Source organism: Hemitrygon akajei, chromosome 7 (genome assembly GCF_048418815.1).
Source record: "Hemitrygon akajei chromosome 7, sHemAka1.3, whole genome shotgun sequence".
Taxonomy (NCBI): Eukaryota; Metazoa; Chordata; class Chondrichthyes; order Myliobatiformes; family Dasyatidae; genus Hemitrygon; species Hemitrygon akajei.
In genome coordinates, this window is record NC_133130.1 from 159434151 (window position 1) to 159457879 (window position 23729).

Consider the following 23729-nt stretch of genomic DNA (forward strand, 5'->3'; position numbering starts at 1 on the left):
AAATGCTGGAGGGGAGAGGGGGGCATGGCCTACTTGGAGAGGAGTAGTTCTTGAGCTGTACATCTTCCTGCGGAGTGGGGTGGAGTATTCTTTAGGTTGGTCTGCTTGCGGGCGGGGGGGGGGGGGGTGGTATCTGTAATGGGAGATGTACAGGACTGTTCGTGAGTTCACAGAAGACTTTTCTTCTCTGCTTTGCATAGTTTTTGGTGATCTCTGTAATATCTGGGTGTGTGGGAATCCCATCTGGATTAAGTTAAATTAAGATGGAAGGTGTTAGAGCATTGAGAATAGGAGAACTTCATAGATCCAATCAGTATTTTTCAGTCTAGTTATTAAGCTTATACCATTTGCTTTTAGGGCTTGTTCTTAGGCTTCATTTAGATCATTTGGGGAGTAGTTTTGTAATGTTTCAATTCACTTCCTTTCTGCTCTTTTTCTTTGAAGGTTTGTCCAGTTCATGCTGCTAGAAATGTCTGCTAACAGCTCTGTTCTGGTCTTGTGGCTGCATGTAATTTTGTACCGACTAGAATGTCCCTCAAGATCTTACCACTTTTAAAAGCTGACTCTGTTGTGCATTGACCCCGTGTGTGTGTCCCCCAACCGCTTAAGTTGTTCAATGTGGGATTTAATTGTCCTGTGGATATTAACCACCATCCCACAGTATCCTGTTATCAATGGCAGCTTGTATGTTCTGTGGTCTGGGATTTGTGGGGTCTTTTGAGAAGTCAAGACTTGATGTGCCCGAGTTTCCGTCTACTGTAGCCTGTCAGAGTGCAGTGAAGAGGATAGTTCTGGTCTGTTGGAAGTCCTCCTTCCAGGTGCAAATGTGATGAAACCAGGTCAGTTGTGATTTGACAATACTCCTGAAGGTGTGTTTGGGTGGGTGGTGCAGGAGGGTAAGTGTGTCTGTGGTTTTGAAAAATACCTCAGTGGCTAGCTTCCGGCTGCCATTTTCTGGTGCGAGTTTAAATATTGTTGTGTCCAGGAAATCAATTTTCTTCCTACTTGTTATGGCCTTAACCTTCATGGAGGGGTGATGACTGTTCAGGATTTGAATGAATTCCTTTAATTCTGTCTCAGAATGTGTCCACACCTCCCCAGACATCATCTAGTATCTGCAGAGGCAGGCACAAGGAATTTTAGAGCACTTTGGGTAAACTGCCTCTTCCTGCTCTGTTATGTATATGTTGGCATAGGCCGGGGTGAACTTCTTTCCCATCGCCGTGCCTTTGACTCGTAGATTGAATTCATTGTTGAATTCAAAGACATTCTTAGTCAGACTGAGGTCAAGCAGCTTGGCCAGGGCCTCGTCTGGAGGGAGATTGGTGCCATAACAACGACCTCTTACTCAATGTCAGCAAGACCAAGGAGCTGGTTATTGACTTCAGGAGGAGGAAACCAGAGGTCCGTGAGCCAGTCCTCAATGGAGGGTCAGAGGTGGAGAGGGTCAGCAACTTTAAATTCCTCAGTGTTGTTATTTCAGAGTACCTGCCCTGCGCCCAGAATAATGCAAGTGTAAAGAGAAAAGCACAACAGCGCCTCTACTTCCCTAGGAGTCTGCAAAGATTCAGCACAACAAACTTCTGTAGATGCAAGTGGAGAGTATATTGACTGGCTGCATCTCAACATTCACTGTTCAATTACTTATAATTATTATTCCTTTCTTTCTGTACTTGCAGTTTGTTATCTCCTGCGCATTAGTTGAACACCTAAGTTGATGCGGTCTTTCATTGACTCTGTTACAGTTACTATTCTATCAAGCAAGCCCGCAAGATTATTATTACTAAAATGGTGAAAGATTGCAGCATGCTGCTGTGCAGAGGGGCTTGGGAGTGCTTGTTCATGAATTGCAAAAAGTTGGCTTGCGGGTACAACAGATTATTAAGAAGGCAAACGGAATGTTGGCCTTTATTGCTAGAGGGATTGAATTCAAGAGCAGGGAAGTCATGCTGCAACTATACAGGGTACTGGTGAGGCCACACCTGGAGTGTGCAATTCTGGTCTCCATACTTGAGGAAGGATATACTGGCTTTGGAGGCAATGCACAGGAGGTTCACCAGGTTGATTCTAGGGATGAAGGGGTTAAACCTATGAGGAGAGATTGAGTCACCTGGGACTATACTCTCTGGAATTCAGAAGAATGAGAGGGGATCTTATAGAAACATACAAAATTTTGAAAGGGATTGATAAGATAGAAGTAGGAAAGTTGTTTCCATTGGTAGGTGAGACTAGAACTAGGGGACATCACCTCAAGATTCAGGGGAGAAGATTTAAGACAGATATGAGGAGAAACTGGTTTTGCCAGAGAGTGGTGAATCTGTGGAATTCTCTGCCCAGGGAAGCAGTTGAGGCTTCTTCACTAAATATATTTAAGATACAGTTAGATAGATTTTTACATTGTAAGGAAGTTAAGGGTCATGGGGAAAAGGTAGGTAGATGGAGCAGAATTTATGGACAGATCAGCTATGATCTTATAGAATGGTGGGGCATTATGGAATGATGGGCCGGATGGTTTACTCCTGCTCCCATTTCTTATGTTCTTACATAAAATTAAACTTAGGTAACATACGAGCTTTCAATAATAAATTTACTTTGAACTTTGTACAGGGAGCAAAAACACTAAAACAAGGCAACAGGAGCCTAATCCCAAGACATACAACTGCTCATCTGACCGGCCATGGAGCCTGTGAACAACGACATGAACACAGGTCAGTTCCTGGAACTATTGCACAGCTTTCTAGCAATAATGATGGTAAAGGGAGAGATTGCGTTGCAGTGGAATTAAACAGTTTTGGATGAAACAAAAATAGCAATTTCAACATCCCCAAAGAACACCAGATTGTGGGACAGTTTGCTGACTCAGTGTACAATTTGTGAACTATTTGAGGAAGAATTGCATGGATTTATGTATTGGTGATTATCTTGTGCATATATAAAGATTTTAAAAAAACCAAGGAACACCCAGGAACTCCATAAGAGAAAGGGAGTGTACTTTGGACCAATGAAGAACCACTGCTATAGGGGAAAGACTGGATAAACCAGGGGTCTTTATGTGCCTATGATTGCTTGTGTGGCATATTTTAAAGACCCAAATGCAGTCTGTAAAATAAAATGAGCGATTCCCTCAATGTAAATATCTAGTTGTGGGCTTTAGCATTTGTCAATGGCTGGGTAGTTAAGGGGGTAAAATCTCAGCATACCCACTCCTCATGGTGTCTCCGGGCAACTGGCAGAGATCATCAATTGTGTCCAACATAATGCTACAATAAGAGAGGGAGTGAGAAAGTGAGAGAAGGGAACTGCAAGTCGGACATCAATAGTAAAGAAATCACGATAATCTGAGCAACAAGGCACTGAGAAAATCCTAACTTTGCTGAGCAAAGCCGAAGTGGTTATGAAACGGGTGCTGTTGTGACAGTTCTGCTCAGTTTTTGAAGCAGCCGCTACGGTGGACAAGAGGAAAGAGTAATAAAATCCAAGCATGTGAGAAATGTTAGCAGCGTAGGCAGAATATTTCATCTGAATCACAAACTCTGTTTTTCATTCCACGTGATCTCGGGCTTTTAGCATTCTTCACTTGTTGGGAGATAAAAATCTCAGAATTCCCTCACATAACCTCTGGGCACGTGGCAGTTTAATGTTTCCAGCACCCATTCTTAATAGGGATCTCTAGTATCGGCAGTTTTTCATCTAAGGAAAATGGTGCATTCCTTTCAAAGGTTTATGCATCAGACCATGGCAATATATGAAGAATCGTTTAATAAGTCACAAAACAGATTCTATACAAATCACCAGGAGACGATAAGCCCGAGTTTGTTGATGATGCACAGCGAAGTGAAAAAGAAAGCTATGAGGAAGTGCAGAGACAGAAAGACAAGTATCTCAAAGAATATGGTCAATGAAGTATGATGTAAAGGAATGTGAAATCAACCACTCAGAGGGGGAAATACAAAATCGGATTTGTTTTTTTAAAAAGCTAGAGGTATTTTTTGATTTTTAGATGGACCAATGTGTCCCTGTTATAAATCATAGTGCACTAGTGTGGACAGCAAGCAATTCAAAAGGTGTCCACTCGAACACAGAGGGCAGCTTGCAGTATGAATGATTTAAACTGTGAAGCAGAGTTCAATAGTCATAACGAGTAGGTCCTGGCCACGTAGCTTGTTGATGACACAAAATCTGATGGGTAAGTGGCCTGTGTAGAATCTGTAAAGGGTTACAGATCAATTAGTACGTAGGTAAAGGAGTGGCAGATAAATAATTTTATATAAAAAAGGGTTTCACATTAGTATGAAATACAAATAAACAGAATTCTTTTTAGATGGTGAAAAACTACTAAAAATTGGGGTTCAAAAGGAATCAAGCCTTGCTGTGATTTTACGAGGTTTGACAAGAGTTTACTGATTTGCATTTTGGGATTGCGAACTCAATATGAATTTAAACCAGAAAATGGAGATACTCGGGCCATATTTGTGGTGAGAATCAGAGTTAATGTTTCAAATCAATGAAACTTTACCATGTTTTCCCCACAAATCTTGCCTAACCTGCTTAGAATCCAGAGCATTTTCTACTTTTATTTCAGATTTCTGGCGTCAGTAGTCTTCTGCTTTTTAATGTGAATACATGACTACGTAATTAGTGCAGCTGAATGATTCTGGGATGACTGGGTTATGTTATTAGGTGAGACTGACCAACATTTACCTTTACTCAGTGTATTTCAATAGAATAAAAGGTGTTCTCAAAGGGACATGCATGGTCCTCAAGGACTGAATAGGATAGGTGCTGAGCATCTAAACTTGGATTTACAGCCTCACAATGAGCCTACTGGACTTCAGGAGGAGGCAACCAGAGGTCCATGAACCAGTCCTCAGAGGGCCAGAGGTGGAAAGGGCCAGCAATTTTAAATGACTTGGTGTTATTACTTTGGAGGACCTGTCCTTGGCCCAGCACACAAGTGCTATTATGAAGAAAGCACGGCAGCACCCCTACTTCTTTAGGAGCTTGCGAAGATTTGGCATGACATCCAAAACTTTGACAAACTTCTATTGATGGGCAGTGGAGAGTATAGTGACTGGCTGGATCACAGGATTACGGAAACACCAATGCCCTTGAATGGAAAATCCTATAAAAAGTAGTGGATATAGCCACTACTTTTACCCATCATGGGTAAAACCCTCCCCAGCAATGAGCACATCTACACAGAGCATCGTTACAGGAAAGCAGCATCCATCATCAGGGACCTCAACCACCCAGGATGTACTCTTCTTGCTGCCTCAGGACTCACGCTACCTGGTTCAGGAACAGTTATTACCCCTCAACCATCAGGGGATAACTCCTGAACCAAAGGAGCTTCATTTGCCCCATCATTGAAATGTTACTTCACTTTCAAGGACACCTCATCTCATGTTTTTGATATTTATTGCTTATGTATTAATATTTCTTTCTGTTTGTATTTGCACAGTTTGTTGTCCTTTGCACACAGGTTGAACACCCAAGTCTATGGAGTCCTTCACTGACTCTATTAATGTTATTATTGAGAATACCCTCAAGAAAATGAATCTCAGGGTTGTCAATGGTGACATATGTACAATAAATTTACTTTGAACTTAAAGCAAGGATGAAGGGAAAGTATTATTCATTCAAGTTGTACATTTTTGGAATTTCTTACCATGCTGAGACATTGACATCACTGAAGCATAATACAAAGTTAAGGATGCAAAGAGAAACTAGAAGACATGGACATCAGATCGTAAAGCTGACTTTAGCGAATAAATTACTCTGGTCTCAAAGCAACTACTTGTAGATACTTAAGAAACGGGGGAGGGGGCAGTATATCGAAATCAACATCGAGCCTACAGCACTGTAATAAGGATCAGATAAACTGATTTGTGTCCTTATGATGTGGGTTGAAGAATGGCTGCTAGTGTCGATTGTGAGCCTCTTCCACTCACCGCCAACTGTGCAGAACTGGCCGAACTTGTCCTGCGAGGCCACCCGCAATCCGTTTTCCAGCACCGTGATGCGCGTTTCATGCTTGTCGTGGTCGCCAGCCGTGGCGTAGTTCGGTTTGGGGACATTGGGCAACGGCGTGGAGAGCGGGATCCCGGGATACCCGGCGCTGCTGTACCGCCTGCTGCTGGCGAGGCCACACCTGCGACACAGAGAGCCGAGCGTTAACCCCCGACACAGGACGTACCAGGAACGAGATCCTGAGGCGCATCTACCGCGTCTCTGTGCTTTTTACCTGCGGAGTTGAGTCCACGACCTCAGCCTCGTCATGCGCGCCGCCATCTTGGCTACCTGTGAACTTCCGGCCACTTGCCTGGGCAAGAACGAGTTCCGGGTCAAGTGGCCCTTGACAACGGCCTGCTGACCGGGGTGAGGATGAGCTCCCGGGGAGAGCGAGGTGAGGTGGTATGATCACCGACGCTGGGTCTGTGGGATAACCCTCGATCCGGTAGAAGGCAGCTGCTGACCCCCCCCCTTTTCAGTGCAGTTAAACTGCAATGGTGGCGGGATTGGAATCACCCTGCAGTTGTCTCCGGAGGTTCGAGCCATTTGCACAGCGATTTTAAACGAGAATAGTGGTTGATCTGTTCTTGCCTCTGCATTCTTGTTTACCCACTTTCAACCCCCCCCCCACCTTGCTTATCTAGAAACAATTTACCTGTCTTAAAATACCCAGATACTCTGCATCCACAGTTCCAAATGGTCATAATCCTCGAAGAGAATAAAATCTTGTCTCACCTCTGTTTTAAATGAGTGACCCCTTATTGTTTAAACAATCGCTCTCGTTGTAGTTATCCTGTTAAAACTCCTAAAATTGTGTACGTTTCAGTCGTCATCTCGCACTCTTACAGCCTCTCCTAACAAAACAATCCAGGATACCTGTCCACTAAGCCTTCACTTAACTACTTTCAATGATTTAACGTCATTCCTTGTATAAAAACGCCAATACCGTACACGGTATTCTGTATGTGGTCTTTATTTCACAGACCAATTCCAGTACAAGAAAAGATAATTAGCTTCCTGAATCATTTCGGGAAGGGCACCCACACACTGCTGCATGTTAGATTTCTGCAATTCCTTGATTTTAGCCACTGCTTTTTTTATTTCTGCTAAAGTAGAGAGTTTCATAACTTCCCACATTGTAGTCAATTAGCTAGATATTTGCCCATTGAGTTAACTGGGAGTTCCTTGTTATCTCAGAGTGTGTCAGCTTTTTATGCTGAAAATACTGGAAGTACTCTTTTGTTGGAGAGAAACAGTGTTAACAATACAAATCAGTGGCCCTTTATATGTCATTCTCCCAAGAAGTGTACCTCCAATAACACCTCACCCCATGGGATTCAATCAGATTTTATACGTTCCTCGAATGACTACCAACATATTGACTCTGGTACAAAAATACCACAAGCAACAGCTGAGATAATGTTCTATAGAACATAGAATAGTACAGCACAGTACAGGCCCTTCGGCCCGCATTGTTGTGCCGACCCTTAAACCCTGCCTCCCATATAACACCCCCACCTTAAATTCCTCCATATACCTGTCTAGTAGTCTCTTAAATTTCACTAGTGTATCTGCCTCCACCACTGACTCAGGCAGTGCATTCCATACACCAACCACTCTCTGAGTAAAAAAACCTTCCTCTAATATCCCCCTTGAACTTCCCACCCCTTACCTTAAAGTCATGTCCACTTGTATTGAGCAGTGGTGCCCTGGAGAAGAGGTGCTGGCTGTCCACTCCAGCTGTTCCTCTTAATATCTAGTTGTTTTGTTCTGAGTATTAGTTGAGGATGAATATTGCCTAAAGAAATGGGACATCTCTGCACTTTGTAATGCTGTTGTAGGTTCTTTGATGCCCATTTGAGCGGCAGATGATATATCAATGACCCTTTCACGGTGCAGTATATCCACAGCTCTATGCTGGGAATGTTGGTTTGAGTTATATACTAAAGCTTTTACAAGTGGGTACAGGAGAAAGTGCAAGTTCAGGTGGCTGAAACTATCAGGAGTAATCCTGCCTATAAAAACATAAAGGGGCTTTTTGGCCTCTCAAAGATCTTCGACGTGATCATGGCTGAGCTTCTATCTCAGCACCATTTTCCTCCCCTAGCCCCATATCTCTTGATTCATTTAATGGCCAGAAATCCATTATTCTGTGGTATCTGGGGAAATGATGGGCAGGAAACTACTTGACCATCAGCCAAGCAATTTTCTGCCCCATCATTTCCCCCGATGTTGTCATAAATATCACCGGACTGCTTAGTTTTGGGGATGGGACAAGCTTTCCAATCTCCATCAGATGCATCCCAGTTTAAGCACTAGTGCAGGAACACAGGTTGATAATATTTTCCCCTCCCAGGTGTCACAAAAAGCAAGTTTAGTAATTTGGCACTGCTCTGATCAAGACCAGTTTCTACAGCGTTACTGAACATTTATTGAACTGTGTCATTTAATTTTCTTTTGCTTTTGCCTGCCTCTTCCAGGTGAAAAGGATGATGAAGAAACAAACCCTTTTTCCTTTAAGGAATTTATCAAGATTAAAAGTCAGTCAACAACTAAAGGGGAAGAGGTGAAAAAGCAGACACAGCAACAGCTGAAGGTGCGTACAACTCTTATTCTCATAGCAATAACCTGGGTTAGTAGAGAACTTTCATTCTTGGAAAAGGGGAGATTTACTTGGAATCATAGGATCAGCTCATGCAAGCCTACTCCACCACTTAATACAATGATGGTTGATTATCTATCATCACAGTTTCCCACTCTACCCCTACGCCATATATCTTTTGTGTCTGGAAAATCATCTATCTCCTTATTTCACTTACCTTGCTTTTTATTTCAGTCTCTGTAACCTGAGATGAGAACCCTCATTCTAGATCCCAGTCAAAGGAAATATTACTTCCCCTTATCAGTTTATCAGACCCTGTCAGGATTTTCTAATTTGATCCCTCTTTAAAGTTCCAATGAATGCACACAATGGTTGATTTACTCTCTAATACAGCAGTCCCGACATCCCTGGAAATGGTCTGGTGAATCTTCGCTCCAATCTCTCAAATGGTAAATGTTATTTACTCTTAGATAAGGTGACCGAAACTCACAGAAGGCCAACATGCTTTCAGAATGAGTTTTAATAATACTGGCATACGTTGTGAAATTTTAAAAAAAGTAGTGAGGTAGTGTTCATGGGTTCAATGTCCATTCAGAAATCAAATGGCAAATGGGAAGAAGTTGTTCCTGAATCATTAAGTGTGTGCCTTCAGGCACCTGTACCTCCTTCCTGATGGTAAAAAATGTGAACAGGGCATGTCCTTAATGATGGTCATTTGAGGCATTGCTCCTTGAAGTTGACCTGGACTCTGTGGAGGCTAGTACCCATGATGGAGCTGAATAAGCTCACAACTTTCTGCAATATCTTTTGATCCTGTGCAATAACTCACCCCCCTCATACCAGATGATGACACCAGTTAGAATGCTTGCATGCTCTCCATAGGAAAATCTGTAGAAATTTGTGAGTATTTTTTGTGATACACCAAATCTCCTCAAACTCCTGATGAAATATAAATGCTGTTGTGCCTTCTTTGTAGTTGTGTTGATATTTTGGGCCCAGGATAAATCCTCAGAGATGTTGACATCCAGGAACTTGACATTTCTGATCCCTCTATGAGGACAGGTGTGTGTTCCCTCAACTTACCCTTACTGAAGTCCACAATCAATTCTTTGGTCTAACCGACATGTGTGCAGGATTATTACTGCGACACTATTCAACTAGCTGATATATCTCACTCCTGTACGCCTTTTCAGCACCACCTAAAATTCTGCCAACAATAGCTGTTTGTCAGCAAATTTATAGATGGCATTTGAAGTGTTCCTAGCCACACAGTCATGGGTGTAGCTGTGTGGCTGAGCACACATCCCTGTGGTGCGCCAGTGTTGATTATCTGCGAGGTGGATATTTACTCTCTTTAACTGTTTGTTGCAATATCATGTTTGTTTCCAGTGACTGAAGTACAAGGACATTCAAATCTCTTTGTACGTCAACACTTACTGCTCTAATTCCATTTAAATAATACATTTCCTTTCATTTTTTTCCCAACTGTAATTTCACCATGAAACATTGTATACTTATCTGTCATGTTTTTGTCCACTTGCTCAATCAGTCTAAAGCTTTGAGATGGTAACAGTTCTTCTAGAGGTAGGTAGCATATGTTAGAAAGGAAGTTTCAGGCCTTGGGGCCGAGGCAGCTGACAGCAAGACCATCAGTGAGAGAAATGTGAAAATTGTTATTTACAGAACAGTTTTCAAAGGGTTTAGACAAGGAGATTTGAAAAAATGAAATCAAATTTCATAAATATTTGAAAAAAATATTTCAAGGGTTATGGGAAAGAGTAAAGGAAAGGAAAAAATTAGATAATTCTCTCAAATAGCCTGATAAATGTCTTTGTTTATGCTGCTGCAAAGCTTGATTCTAATTCATTTTCCTGTGGTCATTAAAATGACTTACATTCTGCAATGGCTGTCCTGTTAAACTGAGCTACAAGACTCATAGTTTGTTTAAACAATATACACAACTAATTTGTATACTCCTCGGTAGTTTATTCTGTTACTTTAATCGTACCATGCATGCAGCCGTTCTGTTTCCTAGTAGTTCCACTAACAATGTATTTCTTACCTATTTGATTTCTACCAACTCTTCCCCTGTCCCACACCCACTGTCCCCTGCCTTTCTTCACACAAACCTTCCACCCCAGGACTCCATAGGAGTTGCCTTTGAAGACGATCTGTCTGCCCCCGAAGAACTGAACTTGAAGCTGAGTTTTCCAGAGAGTTACTTCCCAGATCTAATGCCCAACAGTCCTTCATTGGATGAAGAGGACGATGACTGGAGTGAAACGTACCAGCCTGCCATTATTGAGGCTGCTCATGAGTGTGGTTTCTCTAACTTTCTCCATGAGATGTCCAACACCCCACCTACACTGAGCCCTGCTGACTTATTGCATCATGACAGCACCCAGTATGCACCATCCGAGTGGCAAGTGGACGACGAACAGGAGGAGGAAGAAGAGAATCATTGCAAAGGGAACGCAACCTCACAAACGGACCCCACTTGCGATAGCCATGACCCTCCAAAGGATCACTTTGACCTGGTCGGGGAGGTTCTCTATCAAAGTCAGTTACTAAGCAATGAGAAGGTAAGGTCAAATCCTTATAAAATACTGGTTTCCCCCAACACCACCCCACCCCCTCACCTTGGGTCTCATTAAAGCACCAATTTAAGAAGGCCGGGAGAGCTTTGGAGAAGTACAGAGGAAATTTGCTAGCAAGTTCCAAGGATGAGGAATACAATCACCTGGATGGATGGGAAAAGCTGGGTGTGCTCTCCTTAGATTAAAGAAGCAATGGATTGTTGAAATTCACAATACAAAGAAATGGCTGAGTGGAAAAGATTTAAAGTGATTGGTGAGAAGTATTGAGGGGATGGAAGGCATTTTTTTTCTTACAGGGAATGGATAAAACTAACTGTCAATTAGGTGGCAGCAGCATTAGGGTTAGTAGAACAGGTATTCTTTGTTTTACCAAAGATTTGTAGTTAAAGAGAGTGTTCAATTCAGTGAAAAATTGTAAGTTAAAAGCCATTTTCCATTAGTTTTACTCTGAGTTTTCCAATAGTTTCTAGTTTCTAGTTGAGTTCTGGAGCTCAAGAATCAAGGACCCAGTTAATTGAGCGATCGGTTATTTAGGGGAGGCACTTATTTGGGATATACTTTAAGATCAAAAAGTAATCAAGGAAATACCCAGGTCTCTTTGTTTATTTTGGGTTGCTGTGCTGCTTAATTGGGGCAGATGGTGTTGCTGAACAGTTTCTAACTAGCATCAGTCAAGTGTATTTGTGTGGCTTTTAGACACTACACTGTGCTTAGAGCGAATAGTTTTTAAATAGCATCAGTTTCCTGTGGTTGTGTTCAAAATGCACTGACTCTCATCACTGATACTTGGCGTTCGCCCTAATTAGCCAGAGTTTCAGGGAAGCAGTTGAAAAGGCAAAAAAAGGACAAACTACCAATTAACTGAGTAACAAATTATGTTTTAAATGACATACAGAGCAAATCAGAACACAATACTACTACAGTACTATAAAACTGTGTATTAATTCCTTATAGCTATTGATGGAGTAATTTTATGTTGCTGTGTTCTTTTGATTGACTGTAAATGAACAAAATCAGCTCAGACACCTGGTGCAAGTAATGGACTGCCTTCATACGATGATATTGATGATCGCTGTTGTACCAAAAGCTTGCAGATCCAATAGAAATAAGTCTTGCTGCACACAACAAACTTTATTGCTAAGTTACAACAAGCGGTACTTATCTCGGAAGCATGCCTGAGCCTGTTCCAATTGGTCCACAGCGTCAGTCACAACTTAACCTGTGGGTGAGCCCAAATCCAAGAGATCTCGCCACCAGTGTGCTCATTCTCTTATACCCGGGTCACTTCTCTGCACCCCTACCTGAGCCGATCCTTTGTCCAGGTCGACCCTTCACGTGACCATTGCCTGGGGCACTGCAGGCTCAGGTCTGCAGAGACAATACCTTGGTCACCAATCACCCAGGTCACCCTACCCCCGCACATCACACATTTCCTTGCTCTCTCTGGCCAGCATTTTAGGATTCTTACTACAATTGCATCATCCAAATCTTCATTTTCATTGTAATGTCCAGATGGTTGTTGATACCTTCAAATTTTTAGTTCCTAACTTTTTGAAGTAGTGAAATCTTTTCTGTCATTGCCAAGTCTGAATGTTTGAAACTGCAGTGAGCAATACAGTTCTGAATTATCTTACTGCTTATTTCTCACTTAGTTGGGCCAAAATGTACTGGTGCCAATGTGTCCCAATTAACCAGAATCCACTATACCTGAAGGGTTAATATTTGGGCACTAACATTTATCTTGTCTGCATTTTTAAGGATTGTTCACACCACTGAAACTGCAAGTTAACTGAATGGCTGATGTGCACTAAATACTTGATTTTCAATTCTGTTTATTACGTCTCGCTTCTATTTATAGCTTGTCATGATTTCTTAGAAAATACATAATCCTCTTTTTGAGATTTACCGTGGAAAAGGCCTTTCTGGCCCATTGAGCTGCAATGCCCAGCAACTCACCAATTTAATCCTAACTTCACGGGACATTTTACAATAATCAATTAACCTACTAACTGGTAGGTCTTTGGACTGTGGGAGCAAACCAGAGTACCTGGAGAAAAACCATGCCAAACATCCCACCTCTCCCGGAAGTTCCAGGAGTCTCCCACATATTGATAGTGGCTCCCTGACGCCCGCAAATTATGTACAATATCCTGGAAATTGATTTTTTTGAGAGTCAGCTAATGAGAAAGGGAGAGAGAGACAGAGAGAGAGAGAGAAAGAGACAGAGAGAGCGAGTGACAGATGTAATGAGAAAGTGACAGAGAGAGCATCCTGATTGGTCTCTCTTTGTGTTAAGTAGACCTATCAGTTTTCTCTGTGGGCGGGCTTTACAGTTGACCTCTCTCTCTCTCTTTCATCGTCCATCAGTTCAGTTTAGTGTCCTGCTGTGCCATGGCAGAGTGTTCCAAAAAATCTGTCAGTGATCAACACAGAGAGCCAAGATGAGGTGAATCCAGAGCAGATGTTGACTTTGGCACAGAGATTTCCAAAAGTGATCAAGGCAGATGCAAGAGAACAGCTCCGCTTGGAAGTCCTGGATTACGTCTCAACTAACCTTGAAGGACAGGTGCCAAACTACAAAAGTTTGCCAGTTGATGAGTTCTGGGGGAGGCTGTCCAAAGTAAAATCTGTGAGCACAGGGCAGTTGAGATTCAAAGAGCTCTGCCAGTTGATGAAGCTGCTTTTGGTGCTGCCAAATTCTAATTGTGATGTAGAAAGGGCGTTCAGCATGGTGCGCCACATTAAGACAGAATTCAGAAGTCAGCTGTCTCACTTGTGAATCTGATGTCTTGCAAAAGTAACAAATTCATTGACACACAATAAATTGACGTGTGTGTGTGTGTGTGTGTGTGTAAATAGTTTCAATATGTGATCAAATAAATTGTTGTGTTTCATAATCAAATGTCCTGTACGTACACCCTTGGAGGTCGACCGGGGGGTGCAGATATGGGGCTGCGGGGGGCGCAGGTGGTGGTGCTACCTCCCTGAAATGAGTTTTTACAGGGTGGGATGTCTACAATGCATACATGGGAAGGAATATACAAACTTACTTACAGAGGATACCAGAATTGAACTCTGAACTCCGATGTGCTGAGCTGTAATAGCGTCACCCTAACTGCTACGCTACTCTGATAAAGGACTTTCTGAATAAATGCTGATGGATTCCGATAAGAAGCAGAGCACAGACATGCTGACAGAAAATTCTGGAAGAAAATACTTAACAAAATGCACAATTGGTAGGAATTGATGAGCTTTTTGTTACTGCAAGACAAGCTTCATAAGTTAAGAGTCAATGACATTAGAGTGAAAATTCATAACTTGAATGTTCATAAGTCAGGGAATACCTGTAATAGGAATTGGATAAATGTTTCAAAAATATTGCAGGGATAATGAAAGATTAAAGCATTGGGATATACTGGATTGGTTGTAAAAGGGGTAGAGATGTTTCTAGAAGGAATTTTAGTGTTCATTTAGTGTATTGTATGAATGAATTGAATTGAATTGACTTTATTACTTTCTCATATACGAGTAAAAATCTTTACGTTAGGTGTCTGTCTAAATGTGCCATGTATGATTTATAGTAATTTATAAATAGTATCTACAACAGAATAGTGTGTATAGCATAGAAGTACAGTTGTGTCAGCATGAGTTAATCAGTCTAATCACCTGGTGGAAGGAGCTGTCCCAGAGCCTGTTGGTCCTGGCTTTTATGCTGTGGTACCATTTTCCACATGGTAGCAGCTGGAACAGTTTGTGGCTGGGGTGACTCGGGTCCCCAATGATCCTTTGAGCCCTTTTTACGCACCTGTCTTTGTAAATGTCCTGAGTAGTGGGAAGTTCACATCTGCAGATGCGCTGGGCTGTCCACATCACTCTGCAGAATCCTGCGATAGAGGGAAGTACAGTTCCCACACCAGGCAGTGGTGCAGCCAGTCAGGATGCTCTCAATTGTGCCCCTGTAGAAAGTTCTCAGGATTTGGGGGGCCATACCAAACTTCTTTAACTGTCTGAGGTGAAAGAGGCACTGTTTTGCCTTTTTCACCACACGGCCGGTTTGTACAGACCACGTGAGATCCTCGGTGATATTTATGCCAAAAAGCTGTTCACCCTCCCAACCCCAGATCTATTGATGTCAATAAGGGCCAGTCTGTCTCCATTCCTCCTGTAGTCCACAACCAGCTCCTTTGTTTTTGTGACATTGAGGGAGAGGTTGTTTTCTTGACACTACTGTATAGCTAGAGGATTGGAGACTGAAGATAATGTTCTAGGAGTAGAGGAGATTTAGGGATATTGAATAGTAAAGGTATCTAGGGATTTCAACTTGAGGTTGAGAAATATAAATTGAAGTGTGGCTGGATAAGGAGAAACCGTATCTCAGCAAACAAACTGGAGGATGAATAAACAGGAATGGGTGTGAGTTAGGACACAGGCAGCATACTTTTGGATGAGGTGGATAGAAGATGCAAAACTTTCCACGTTTGCACTGAAATGATTGAATCTGGCAGTGGCAAAGGTGGAGACATCATCAGAGGTACCAGTAGCTGAAATTTATTGGAAATAATCCTCATTTCTCTTCCAGCTGAAAGAAGAAAATGCTCTTTTACGGAGACAAACTAAAGAAGCAAAGCAACTGGCAAAGAACCACATAAAGAGGTATGAAGCATGTAGTGTAGTAGTTTTGTAAAGATCAAAAGGAAAGGCAGCATGAATAGGAAATGCACTACAACCAGCAACGAACGATCGGCTCTTTCTGTTTTCTTTGTCTTCTCAATTTTATTTAAAAGCTACTTTCCAGCTCTTGAATGAACTCGACATTGTCTACCTGAACATAGAGTCAAAATGGTGACAGTTGGCCAGCTTTTCTATTGAAATTGGGATTTTTTTTGGGGGGGGGGGGGTCAAATAGATACTGGGATCAAATTTAGCATATTTAACTTCAATTTAACTTCAACACTACTGTATTCTTCTTCCCTTCCTTGAACTGTTACAGATCGGACAGAAGGGTTTAGACATTGACCTTTCATCTCTGCAGCTCAGGTTCAGATTTATCCTTGGCCTCATGAGTAAAGCTCTGTAGTGCTTCAGCTGTAAAAAAAAAAGTCACAATTAAATCACTCATGTCAAAACGATGATTGATGTTAGAAGGCCATGTGCCTCATCAAAGTAGTGAGGAGAAATAGGTGGTGTTTGGAAAGGGACATTTTGCATTGCAGTTCTGGAGAATTACAAAGAGAGACATCGATGACAACTCTTGATATGCTGTAACATTAAATGTTCACTGGCCATTTCCCTAGGACTAGGAAATTGGAAGAAGAACTGGAAAGAAGGAAAATTAAAGAGGAAAAGGAAGCACGAGCATTAGAAGCAATGGTTCAGCAAGTAGAAGAGAATCTGCAACTGATGACGGTGAGAACAGGACTCTGTGAGAGAGGGCAGGACCCATTCAACACTGTCCCTGCTAGTACAGTGGAAACCCAGCTCAATTTTCCAGCTTCACTTGCACTTTTGGTCTCAAAACCCAGTAGAGAGAATTTATCTGGTTATTGTGGGTGGGAGTTTGGCCTGGACAATGTGGCAGCACGTACTTCCAGCTCAGGGTTGAATGGGCTCTGATCCTGGATGGAAATTACAACTACTCCCAATTCACATTCCCATTTGTTGATGCGTTTTTCATATTGCTTGTCAAATACACTTGTAAGGGGAAAAACAGCACTAAAGTAAGTGGGTTTGTACCAATTCTTTGCATTTATTAATCTATTTCAGAAACGGGCAGTGAAAGCAGAGAACACTGTGACTAAGCTGAGGCAAGAACTTACAGTTGTACAGGTAGAATGTTTATTTTATAATTGTCTCTCCTCTCACTCTTCTCTCCCATTCAACTCTTTTTTTTCTCATTATCCCTTTCTCTCTGTCACCACCTTCACTCTACTCTGTACGTAGATCATGATTGTGCCTTTGTTTCATTGTGACAGGCTGAACTACAACAATGCAAGTCTGAAAATGAAAGGCTTCGATCTCAAGATTCTGCTGCTCTGACTTCAGCAAAAAATAGTGCCCGACTTGCTTCGGACTATTTAATGAAGACTGCACATGAAGCTCAGACCTCAGTGAAGTATGCATCTGACAGCTTGCTCTTCCTAAGAAGACAGCAAATGCTTTAGAAAGAAAGAAATATTGGAGACACGAGAGGAAAGGGAAAGATTTGGAGTGAAGGCGATCAGGGATTAGGAAAGGGAAGCACCTTTGTTCATTTTATATCCTACCCAAAATCTTTTATAACTTTTCTAATTTCTCAGACACACATATTGCATCCACTTCTCAACAAAGTGTCTCTGAGGTTACTAACTCTATCATCTCCATCTTCCCATGTTCAGACCATTGGAATATTTTGGAGATGAAATCTTCACTTTGCCATTAAGGAACAAAATCAATCTAGCCCTGAACACTACAGGCCCAGGTTTGACCAGTTACTCAGTTAGGAGAGCTCTTTCTGGCCTCTGACCTCGCCGCACCTAATTATGATTTGAATAACTTGAGGAGTGAACACATTCACCCCAGGCAAGGAGGATCTCACAAAGTCTTCAACTTGAAGTGATAACCCAGTTTCTCTTCTCCTCCTGATCTGATGAGTGTTTCCTGCATTTTCTTAGGCTTATTTCAGAACTGGAGTGTTTTGTGCAGATTCAAATCAAAAATCAATGTTATAAAGGCTTTTTCTAAGATTTATATCAATGCAGCTCATAGAAAATCAAAATTATTAACAATGTAAAATTTGCCAAGCTTGCAGACTGTGTCTTCATATGTCCGTTTTTATCCCCTTTGCTTCTAGGCAGATCATGTGTGGAGCAGAAACGCTACGCCTGGCAGCTGATCTACTGAAGTCTATTGACAAAATCTCTGAACTACCACCTTACTATAAAATGGAAGATCCTAGCTGATGTCATTAACTTCATTTAGCTCCGCCCAATGCAGTATGAACATTACCTGCAAAGTATTTATTAACATGACACTTAGGGCCTGATCGACTCCCCACTGCCCATGGTACAGAGTTTAGAGCAAATGCACTACTCTGGAAAGGCCTGGTCTATGCTTGAATTGTTCCTGAATGTCTTCTTTTGTTTGGTTGGATCCCATAATTTCGTTTTACCATCAACACCTTATTTGTATCAAATAGAAAGGATGATGTAAACATTTTTTATTCACCTACAACATTAGTGAGTACATTATAAATTCTGTTTATCATCCTCTCAGGAAAAAACCTGCCCCCAATACTTCTAAAGTCTGTATTTTAAATGTAGTTTTTTTTAAATTATGGAGGTGTAGGCTCCTTGCTCTTCACCTAACTTCCTGCAGCTCACCACTTTTTCCCTCTTCCTCATTCAAACCACTACCTCATGCAGTGCAGTGTAACCAGGATGATCCTCTTTGTTTAAAGTTTCTCCTGCTTTTCAAGAGTTCGGTGTTTGCATTTGTCAGAAAGTTCTCAAACTTCGATCCCTGGCTGCAGCAGCACCAGTGTGCCATTAGTCACTCAGCCACTTCAGCTGCCAGTGGCAGTGGTAGAAGGATTAAGGCTGATTTATACTTGTGCGTCGCATCTACGCTGTAGGTGACGCGTACCCTACAGGATGACGTGCACCTCTCCAGAAAAGTTACTCACGCGTCGTGGTGACGCAGATCGCAACAACTGTGATTGGTCCGCTTGGTAGCATCGCACTTCCTCCTGCGCATTTCCAGTTGCTTCTTCTCCGCCATGTCTGTAGGCTGTGCGTACACCGATACAAAATAGATGAACCAAATCGTCAAACCTACCTGCTGACATGCGAAAATGTTTGAAATTCATTTCCTCGTCCGTGTCTCTCACGAAGAAACTCAACACAGTGGCATAGAAACCCCACCACCAACTAGCGTTTTGGCGCACACCAACGCATGCTCGCTATGGCATAGAGCGACGCAGAACTGAAAATCAGGGTTATGACGTAGGCTGCGGCATAGCCTGTACGCACAAGTATAAATCAGCCTTTAGCCCAGAACAACCTTCACTCCTGCTCTAAACTTAGTGATCCCCGCAGGAACACGGCTGCAGTCAAATAAAACTATTATAATTATGATTATCCAGCATTGTGCAAATACCTTCAACCCCTTTCTCATAGGCATTTAAAACATTCTCTTAAATTAATTTACCTGCCTTGATTCCCTATCACTAAGTACAGTTGCTTCACGAACATCTCAGTTTTGAGATGTCCAATTGGAACACTGTCTTAGGAGCTTTATCAGGGAACAATAATTCTATTATCAATGTGAAGATTGCTTTTTGATCTTAAATCTGAATTATCCTGCTTTCATTTTAAGGTTATGCCCATATTCTGGGCTTCCCATTAAAGTAAAAGAGTTTTCCTATCCTTCCCATAATAGATCATTTAGATTGCCATTGATTTTCTAAACTGAAAATATACAAGGATATTCTTTGAAATACGTCTGTGTAATTTAAAACACTTTTAACCCCAGCATGCTTGTGGTACAAGTGTTCTCTTACAAGGAATGGCAACAACAATCTTGTATTTGTGTGTGTTTTTGGTACATACTCTAAATCAGCCAGATTATTTCATTGGATTGTTATGACCTGATATTTTAACGCCAAGGCACCTTGGTGCAGAAACCCAGAGTTTAATCCAAATTCTAATTTTAAGGGGTATTTTAGAAGAGGAAAAAGAGAAGATTAGGAATATAATTCAGAGCTTTGAGTCTTGACAGCTGAAGTCATACAAATAAAATTGGGAGCACTCAGGTAACAGGGCAAAAGGAAGTTTACAGCAACAATTACACTAAACCAAACAATGTTAGATAATTTTACTGATATGGATATCTTAATGATTGAATGAATAAAATATATAAGCAAGTTTACAAACATTTTGATGTAGCATCAGAGTCTTGCTAGGAAGAGGATGGAGTTGGTGGCTGGAGAACAGTTTGCATTGGGATTTAATACTGGTAGTATTAGATAGGATAAATTTCTGATTATCCAGTGCTAAGTATATGGACAAGCACACTAACAGTTTAAGTAATAAGACATGGTGAGGTAAATCAAAATATTATTAGGGTTTGTGGAAACCGAAGTTGTGTTTTCAGATGTTGCTGCTGAAGGTCAACCTCACTGTGAGAAAGAAGATCTTAGAGGAATCTTAAAGGTAATTGCATGAGAGTATGATGGGAAAACGTTGCAAACTCTAGCCACCACAGAATGAATAAGAATGGAACCAGATGAGCTTGGTCTGTTCCAGATGATTGGAAGAGAATGTAATTTCTGTTAAGGGCTGCATACACATCATGGAGGAAGCAGTGGAACAGTTTGGAACTTTGATCAGAACTACTTTGGTACTGGGACAGAGTGTAAATGTGTCGTTTTGCTGCAGAGATAAAGCATGGATAAAAGATGTTCACATATTCAAGGAATTTCAAGAGGAAGTGGGGGTGGGGTGAGGTCGAAAGAGTTGTTTACTCTGTTGTAAGGTGATAACAGCAGGGTGGGGTGGGGTGCCCCTGCTGAGAGGGAACTATGAACTATTTGCCTTGTAGTATAGAATTAGAAAATAATGGATTTGTTAGTCCTTCCTTACTAAACTGGGTTTGAAGAAACTATATTTTTAACACTGAGATGTCTATTTAAGATTTTGTATAATATACTGGAATGATTGAAATAATTTATAATTTGTGTACATATCAGAAATAAATTATCAACTCATGCGCCCAGGTTATGATAGAAATGCTTGAATTTTATAATTCTTAGTTCATTCCTCATGGAACCACATTTTTATTTCAATGTACCCTTATATCATGAAGCTAGCAGAGTAGTTTATAGTCACATGAAACTTATAATTGGGAATAATTTCATGTTAAAATTATTCCCCTAGAGTTTTACTTATCTGTAAAACTTGCCCTTCCTTGTGATTGGTTGGGTAGAATTTCCTGTATGAATTACAGAATATGGGCAAGTTCAAATCTGCCTCCAGATTCGTGCACAGTCCGGATGACGAAAGGGGTGCTGTATTTTCATCTTGTAAACTTAATATTAAATCATTTCCAAACTAAAACGGAAAAGGCAGTAAATGTGTTTCTTAAGGAAATATTAGAAAACACCTTGCGCTGCTACAACAACCTAGTAATTTTATGGCCAGTTGAAGCTCCAGCTGCTGATGGTTGAAAATTCAACTTCGATATCTGGGGTTTGGGCACACTGATATGACAAGTGAATTGGGTTCAATGAGGGCACTTGATGGTGATTAGTAGGTTTTGAAGTATACGTGGGCACTAGTAGGTACAGGCTGAGTCGTGTGAGTTTATGGAATGCACTCTGAAGCTTGTGTGAATGGGCGTTTGAACTGGAAAAAGTGTGATGGGGTGCACCATAGTGTGGAGTTCAGAGATGGAAACTTAAAGCAGTGGTTTATTCCACAGGGAGTTTAGATAGATAGATAGATAGATACTTTATTCATCCCCATGGGGAAATTCAACATTTTTTTCCAATGTCCCATACACTTATTGTAGCAAAACTAATTACATACAATACTTAACTCAGTAAAAATATGATATGCATCTAAAATCACCCTCTCAAAAAGCATTAATAATAGCTTTTAAAAAGTTCTTAAGTAGTTTACTTAAATACATTGAGTCCTAACCCCGGCACTTTAACATATCTTACTCCTGGCGGTTGAATTGTAAAGCCGAATGGCATTGGGAAGTATTGATCTCTTCATCCTGTCTGAGGAGCATTGCATCGATAGCAACCTGTCGCTGAAACTGCTTCTCTGTCTCTGGATGGTGCTATGTAGAGGATGTTCAGGGGTTTCCATAATTGACCGTAGCCTACTCAGCACCCTTCGCTCTGCTACCGATGTTATACTCTCCAGTACTTTGCCCACGATAGAGCCCGCCTTCCTTACCAGCTTATTAAGACGTCTTCTTAATGCTGCCTCCCCAACACGCCACCACAAAGAAGAGGGCGCTCTCCACAACTGACCTATAGAACATCTTCAGCATCTCACTACAAACATTGAATGACGCCAACCTTCTAAGGAAGTACAGTCGACTCTGTGCCTTCCTGCACAAGGCATCTGTGTTGGCAATCCAGTCTAGCTTCTCGTCTAATTGTACTCCCAGATACTTGTAGGTCTTAACCTGCTCCACACATTCTCCATTAATGATCACTGGCTCCATATGAGGCCTAGATCTCCTAAAGTCCACCACCATCTCCTTGGTCTTGGTGATATTGAGACGCAGGTAGTTTGAGTTGCACCATATCACAAAGTCCTGTATCAGTTTCCTATACTCTTCCTCCTGTCCATTCCTGACACACCTCACTATGGCCGTGTCATCAGCGAACTTCTGCACATGGCAGGACTCCCGAGTTATATTGGAAGTCTGATGTTAACAGGGTGAACAGGACCGGAGAGAGCACGGTCCCCTGCGGCGCTCCTGTGCTGCTGACCACCGTGTCAGACCTACAGTCTCCCAACCGCACATACTGAGGTCTATCTGTCAAGTAGTCCACTATCCAATCCACCATGTGAGAGTCTACTCCCATCTCCGTTACTTTGATGATGGAGGTTATTTGAGAGAACTGAGTGGGTAACAGGTACGGATATGAGGAGGATGTTGGATTCGGGGTGCAAGATTCCGGATGGGAATAGTTCTGATGAGCTGCGGGTGGAAAATCACTTGTGCGAGGGGAATGGCAGAGTTTGCAAGGACAGGGGAGGAGCTTAGGATTGAACCGGAACCGGAACTAGAACCTGGCATTCTCCAGGGGCCGTGCTCACGAAATGGTTGCTGAGAGAGGTGTGGGTCCTCAGCACCGATATCGCTTCGTTCTTTGACTCCGTGCCGAAACTACGAGGTCCGTCCAACATTCTATATCTGCAGCGATGGAGGCCCAGGGAGGCAGCGAAATATTACAGGCGGAGAGAGAGCGGATTCGCCGGGAGATCCTGGAGTTGGAACAGCGCCTGGGAGTGGGCGCCATTGAAGACCTGGGAGGCAAGGAGAGCGGTAAGTGGTGGTAGGGAAACCTTAGTCCAGCGACTAGGGGATTGGGGTGGCGGTGCGCTAAGGGAAAACTATACGCAGAAGAGAGGGAAAGGAGAGAAGGGTTTAGGGAAGGAGTGGGTTAAAAAAAGGTTACTTGGGATGAAGGGGGTCGATGGGGTAGTGGACAAGGAGGGAGTGTGAGCAACTAAGGAAAAGGCAGTGTTTTGGGAGATGAAGAGTGAGAGAATTGTATACCTCTGGTAAAGAAACTGCCTAATTTCGCTCCAGGGAGTGAAGAAAGCAATAAGAGTGAGAGTGAAGGTGCTAGAGAGGGTGAACAGGGGAGAATGGTTTTGACGAAGGGTCTCGGCCCGAAACGTCGACAGTACTTCTTCCTATAGATGCGGCCTGGCCTGCTGCGTTCCACCAGTATGTTGTGTGTGTCGCTTGAATTTCCAGCTTCTGCAGATTACCTCGTGTTTGAGAATGATTTT

General features: G+C 42.1%; 3 protein-coding genes across 5 annotated transcripts in view; 2 read left to right on the forward strand and 1 right to left on the reverse strand.

The window, feature by feature from the left end:
- Window positions 1-6342, reverse strand: part of pmpca (peptidase, mitochondrial processing subunit alpha) — a 19033-nt gene extending 12691 nt beyond the window's left edge. The window contains exons 1-2 of the mRNA XM_073052320.1: window positions 6245-6342; window positions 5952-6151 (exon numbers count right to left, since the gene is read on the reverse strand). Coding sequence (XP_072908421.1) covers window positions 5952-6151; window positions 6245-6291 — 247 coding nt within the window. The 5' untranslated portion in view covers window positions 6292-6342. The remainder of the gene's footprint in view (window positions 1-5951; window positions 6152-6244) is intronic.
- On the forward strand, window positions 1685-21302 carry entr1 (endosome associated trafficking regulator 1). 2 transcript variants are annotated; one of them, XM_073052321.1, is made up of 8 exons: window positions 1685-2708; window positions 8493-8608; window positions 10756-11196; window positions 15791-15864; window positions 16506-16617; window positions 16975-17037; window positions 17184-17323; window positions 18041-21302. In XM_073052321.1, the coding sequence occupies exons 1-8, from the start codon at window positions 2678-2680 to the stop codon at window positions 18147-18149; spliced, it is 1086 nt and encodes a 361-aa protein (XP_072908422.1). In that variant the 5' UTR covers window positions 1685-2677; the 3' UTR covers window positions 18150-21302. The 2 variants fall into 2 exon arrangements, with proteins under 2 accessions (XP_072908422.1, XP_072908424.1); XM_073052323.1 differs by lacking the exon at window positions 1685-2708 and adding an exon at window positions 6314-6406.
- A 1712-nt stretch (window positions 21303-23014) lies between these two features.
- Window positions 23015-23729, forward strand: part of snapc4 (small nuclear RNA activating complex, polypeptide 4) — a 49580-nt gene continuing 48865 nt past the window's right edge. For both annotated transcript variants that reach the window (XM_073052324.1, XM_073052325.1), the window contains exon 1: window positions 23015-23256. In XM_073052324.1, the coding sequence (XP_072908425.1) occupies window positions 23133-23256 (124 nt within the window). In that variant the 5' untranslated portion in view covers window positions 23015-23132. The remainder of the gene's footprint in view (window positions 23257-23729) is intronic.

Excerpts from the sequence above, each read along its gene's own strand:
- entr1 (XM_073052321.1), top strand. The coding sequence starts at position 2,678 with ATGGAGCCTGTGAACAACGACATGAACACAG. Across the intron at positions 15,865-16,505 it reads GCAAAGAACCACATAAAGAG|GACTAGGAAATTGGAAGAAG; the intron begins GTATGAAGCATG and ends CCATTTCCCTAG. Across the intron at positions 17,324-18,040 it reads GAAGCTCAGACCTCAGTGAA|GCAGATCATGTGTGGAGCAG; the intron begins GTATGCATCTGA and ends CTTTGCTTCTAG.